The sequence below is a fragment of the Phalaenopsis equestris genome, unplaced genomic scaffold, assembly GCF_001263595.1.
Source record: "Phalaenopsis equestris unplaced genomic scaffold, ASM126359v1 Scaffold000002, whole genome shotgun sequence".
Lineage (NCBI taxonomy): Eukaryota > Viridiplantae > Streptophyta > Magnoliopsida > Asparagales > Orchidaceae > Phalaenopsis > Phalaenopsis equestris.
The window spans coordinates 76,982,019-76,988,126 of NW_018164444.1; the positions used below are offsets into that span (position 1 = coordinate 76,982,019).

The window sequence follows — 6,108 nt, forward strand, 5'->3', positions numbered from 1 at the left end:
TATATATATATATATGTAGTACTTGACGTATAAGACATGCAAATAAGAATGTGAGGAAATGCATGGAATTAAGTGGAGAATTCCAATCTTGTGCTATGTATGAAATTTAATTTTTTGTGGTTTTGCCATAAATATATCTTAATTTAAATATTTTACAAAGAAATTGAAGTATATTTAAATTATAATATACAATCAATTAATGAGTAAAGTAGAAGAGATTTTTTTCCTCTTTTATCTTATTTAAAAAAAAAACCATATTTATTTTAAAATTTTAGATTTTTTCTATGTACTTTTTTTTTTCCTTTTTTCCCCTTTATTTCTTAATCTATAAATAGGCCAAAAAAAAAAAAAAGAGAAAAGAAGACTAGGAAATAGATCTTTCATTATATATATATATTAATATTTTTTAATGTTTTATGTAAAGCAAATGAAGTATATCGGAATGTAAATTTCCCAAAAACTGTTTAGATATTAATAACAGCCGAGAATTTTTTTCGTGCTGCGAGCGAAATTCGTCACCTCCCACCGTTTTCCTCCGCAATCGATATCAGGTTTTTATTTTTATTTTTATTTTCAAATATTTGCAGATTCTGCTGTTTTGTGTTTCAGATTTTCCATTCAATGGAGCTGTTGCTGTGTTCAGTCGATAAACTTCTAATATTCCTTTCTTTTTGCGTTTTGATCCTATTCAATAATCTTGTGTCTTTTACACTTCCCTGTACATGGTCGAACACGTCCCGTAATGAAGAGAACATTACAATGTAGCATGTATAATCGCGATTTCGTTTTGATTTGTTCTTTTTTTTTTTCTTGAATGTTGGAATTATTCTTCACACTAACAATAGTAGCACGAGATCTCTGAAACAATTTTGGTTATGAATCACCTCTGTACTGTTTTATATCCTGCATTTGCCTAAGTTTTTCAGATTTTATTTTAACATTTTCAAGTTTACGGCTGAGTTTGTTTGAGATTCGATCTCAATGGGTGTATGTAAAGATGGCTAAGCCATTATAAAATAATGGAGAGTGATCGATGGAGTAGGATGAGCATTGGGTTGACACATAGTTGATAAGCATTCAGAGTTATTTACTTGTTCGCCAGGTTGCTTTTGTTGTAGTTTTATTTTTGTGCCATTATATGAATTAGGAAGGGAAAGATGGAGGTCTAATCCTAAACGGAATATCCAACATGAATAATGTATCTCTAGGTTATATCTCATGTCTGATTTTAATTGTATTAGCATGTTACAAATGTGGAAGGGAATCTTTTGTCAAATTATGCAATTTATTTTCAATAAGAAGATTACTTCTGGATACAATCAATGCATGCATTGAAGAAAAAAGTTATCTTTTGGCATAATATTTATGAGCATGTTATTTTATTCTTGTTTTAAAGCCATGGAATGCGAGGCACACCATGGCGCATTTTCAAGAAGTTTCGCCATGAGATCTGTGCATCATGGCTTCTCATATGAGATGCACGCCTCACGGTATGCAAGGTGTACCTCAATCCACGCCTTGCCTCTAAGTTTAAGAGGCTTGTGTCTTATTTAGGTTTGGTTGATTTTCTTAAAATAGAGTTTAGATTGATTTTTTCACAATAAATATAAATAAAATATATTAACAAAAACACTATTTTTTACTTGGAAATTTGACTTTATATCCCCCATAATTGAAATATGACCACAATTTTTTTCTTCAGGAAATATGCTCAAACTACCTTCCAAACTAAAATACTACCGCTTTTGATCACGAACTATTCTTTTAAATTTGTCACAATTAAAATTGATTTAAACTAATTTCAAACAAGCATTGATCACATTCGAAGCATGGTTCAATCATGGCTAGAACTGGATTCAAATGAGGTTTGGATAATGTTCAATTAAGTTATAATCCAATAGCTATATCACATCACAATGAGAAGCATTTCATCATTGCATAACTTCTATAAAATCATAATGAAACAACAGTGTCGTGGACTTCTAAATTTACAAAAGTACTGATCTTAGTCTCTTGCATGTTCTTAATTTGATTTGGGAGTGAGAGAAATTTCTTATGCTGAACTTATTTTAAAATATTATGTTATTACTTTGATATCTTTTTTTTTATGTTTGTATAACACCTCTTAATGATTTAATGTTAGGATATTGGTATGTAATTTTTTTATTTCATACTCTGATGTTAGTATATCATTTTTTATTTTATATAATTTTTTGATTTTGAAGCTTGTCTCAAGGTGCCTTGGGCTTACTCTAGGCTTCACTAAGAAAAAAATATCTTAATACTCAACTGCATAATTTTAGACATTGATTTTATCCAATTGTCACTAATTTGGAGAATCCTTGAGCATTTCAATGTTGTGTTATATATCATAGGAGAATTATTCCATGAGATTATTAAGCCTTCAACATTATGTAATATATACGATACAATCAAATAACATATTCATGCTTTTTATTTTTTTTTTTTTTTTGTACGTTACGATAAGAACCCCAAATATTATGATTTGTAACGATCTCATATCATAATATTTAGAGATCGTTTCACTAAATTCAATTTCAACAAACTTAATTTTTTCATCTGTAATGAGTTGAATAAGAAGTGTAACTACTTTAATCAGAATAACAATAAAACATTTATGGGTATTAGGAGATGAAGTCCGTGACTATGTTGATGATAGTTGCACAGTACATAATAAATCTATTATTTGTGCCCATGCTAATCAAAATAACTAACTATTTTTATTCTTTTTGTCTGTTCTGATGGTGTTCAGGACATAAAAAAAATTTGATGATTTTTTTTTTTTTGATGTAAAAATGGTGAGGAATAATCTTGCCATTGCATTTCATTGGTAGATTGTACTCTAAACTTTACATCCTACCAAACTTAAAGAATAATTCCCTTTTATATATTTTTTAGACAATCAAACAATGTTGAATATTCTGAATAAAAAACATTCATTTTACCATATATTTGTAAAATCCATGAATTTAGAATAATTGCAACCAAACATCCCCTAAATATCCTTGGTCAGAGAGAAATATCATCTGCCATACGCTAAAAAATATCAACTATTGTTTCCACTTGATTTAATAATTTGTTCCTTCCATGAATATTCACTAACAAAGATAAATTTGATATCTTCATATGAATATTTGTTTAGTAACTCTTGTAACTAAAAGATATGTTTTCATTAATAGTGCCGAAGAAAATTCTTATATTTTAAAAACTTATGAGATATGAATTTTTAATTCTTACTAATAAATGCTATTTTTTTCTCCATTTAAACTAAACATGAAACAAGAAGGCATGATATTGTAAAAAAAATTTAGTTTTTGAAATAGCATAATTAAATTACTTTATTATATGAATCTAGACATTTTTTATGCTAGTAAGCAACACTCAGCCTGACATTTCATGTCTTTCTTATATTAGGAATAATATGAATATACGAAATTTATTAGAATGCTCTCATATAATTAATAAAAAAATATGATAATGGTGAAGTTGGTGAAATATCTTTCATCGTAGTAGTTCAGTAATTTAGAAAAAAGGATTGATTAAAATTTTAAAATGTAGTTAATATTGTATGATTTACAATAAGCACGTTGAATTCTTTTTCTATACAAAATTAAATGAAGGGTTTGAATTCTTTTTATTGAAATCTGAAGCTTTTTCTTATTACTATCGATATCTAAAAAAACTTATGGCTTAAATGATTACTATTGGATGATTTCGGCTGCACCTTTTTAAGCTTTCCTTATCTCCCCTCTCTTGTATCTTTCTTGATTTATTCTCTCTTGGTTTGCTAATCTTTGCCACTTACTCAGATTTCTGTTTCCGATCTTTTCTCTAATCTTCTCGATCTCTTCTGCTTTTCTCTTACCGTCTTTCATTCACTTTTAACCTGCTTTTTCTTCTTCCCTAATAACCTGATCCACACCTATTCCCATTGCTGGAATTCCTGAACAACCTTTAAGGCATAATTTGAAAGAAAAATTTTATTTATTGCAAATGGAGTCTTTCACTGCTTTCCTCTCTGCCGTTTTGCTTGTTAGTTGTCTTTGCTATCTTAAGCATATTCAATTTTTTTAACAAACGGCAAACATCATATGCTTCTTCATAAAATATCATTATCAGATTATGTCATGTATTTATAAAGAAATTGATAGGCTCAGGGTTTTGAGGTTTAATGCTTGCTTGTTTGCATCTGATTATTTATAAGTCCAATTTTGTTACTCTAGTTGTTCTCTAAATCTGCTATGTCTAAACTTCACATGTGGAGGATAAATTCTACTTGTAGAGTACTATTGAAACAGCTTTATTTATATATCTTATTATTCTCTTTGTTGTTATGTAGGTTTACTCAGGGTTTAAGCACTCTGTATTGATAAAAAAATGGTACGCTACATTGCAATGAAATTACTTTCAGTATATAGAATTTGTAAGGATGTTTGGTGTATCAACTTTCTATCTTAGAATTGCCGCATGCTGTCTTGACTTGAGCTCCTGACAGCTAGTTTGGCTACATCTTTAGTTATCTGACGAGAGCAGTACTTCTTTATCTGTTGTAACAAACCTTTAATTAACCTCTTGTTCAACTAACCATTAGGATTGTTCACTTTCTATTTTTTCTCAATTACAATGCCACTCATAAAATTTGCCGTTTATGAAGTAGTTTGATCCAAAGAGTCGTTGACAAGTATAAGTGCTTTAATTTGGTGATTCTGGGGCAATAAATATGGAATGATGAGGATTGCTATAGAAGTTAACGACACATTAATGAATGTGTTATTTCCATGTTAGATGGAGAAAGTTTATGAGAGAATCACATCTGTATTTAATTTGTTTAATATTAGCTTATATGTGGCCAAAAGAAGGGAATAAAAAAAAAACAAAATATTATCAATACCGAGACCATATCACTATAATAATTAGTGAAGATCTTTGCTATATGTTTTTTTTTTTTTGGCACTTGTGATGATATGTTTATTGTTTATGGTAGCAATCCTTAACGATTTTAAGGAGATATAGAAAATGACAATTTGAATTTGGAAACAATAATGGGCTAAGATATATTGTCGTATGTTTGTTGCCCAGAGGTTGTAAACTTTGTTGGAGCAAAACCAATACTCTGGTAGTCATGTATGAGAGTCCAATGCGAATCATATGTGTAAAGAGTTTGTGGTACGGCACTGAGATATATGTTTGGATAGGCACAGATAAAATCCTCAATTAAATGATGGATACTGGCCCATTGGTTGCTAGAGATGCTATTGACGGGGCAGTCCAAGGGTGTCGACAAAAGCTAGTAATCTATTTTTTCAACATAGGGATCTACAAAGGCATTGATAGAGAGCATTTACAGGGGATTTTATAGGCATATCAACATAGAGCATCAACAAAGAGCATTTTTAGCGAGTATTAGCAAGAGTATTAATGGACAGTGTGAGCACGAGAGTGTAAATAAAAAAAGGTTTTGATAGAGTTAGCAATAAAGAGCATTTATGTATAGTATTGAGGGATTGTCTCAATGGAGAAATCAAAATGGATGGTGGAATAAGTTTTATTTTAAAAGGCATCAATGCAATTTTAAGGTGCTTGTGAGAGAGCATAAGAGATTCAATGCTAAAACTCCCTTAGGGAGATTTAATATGAGAGGCTTCCGATCCAAGAGCAGAGGACGCATGGTCGGATGACGGAATGACTTGACAAGTCAAGCAAGATGTTAGACTCATGGATGATGTTGTAATTGTGGCACGTAACAATAAGGATTATGCATTATGGTTAGGGGTGAAAATGTCGCTTGTGTTCGGCTCGTTTAGATTTCAAGCTCAAAAAGTGTGTTTGTGTTCGACTCGCTTGCTTAGCGAGCCGAACCCGAGCTGGTCACGAACAAAGAGGACAATCCTAATCATGTAGCCATAAGATGTTAATGATTGGGGCAAATTTAAAAAATCATTTAAATCTAATTTAATAGTTTGTATGTTATTTTATTCATTAATACTTTTAATTGATTATAAATCTTTGTAGCCTTGTAGTCAATTAAACTTTTTAAAAATACTACTCATAAAAAATATATATATATATATATATATATATATATAT

General features: G+C 30.0%; 1 protein-coding gene across 1 annotated transcript in view; it reads left to right on the top strand.

Moving 5' to 3' along the window:
• Positions 1-6,108, top strand: part of LOC110020304 (ubiquitin fusion degradation protein 1 homolog) — a 28,917-nt gene that overhangs the window by 1,663 nt on the left and 21,146 nt on the right. Inside the window, exon 2 of the mRNA XM_020718361.1 lies at positions 469-551. Coding sequence (XP_020574020.1) covers positions 469-551 — 83 coding nt within the window. The remainder of the gene's footprint in view (positions 1-468; positions 552-6,108) is intronic.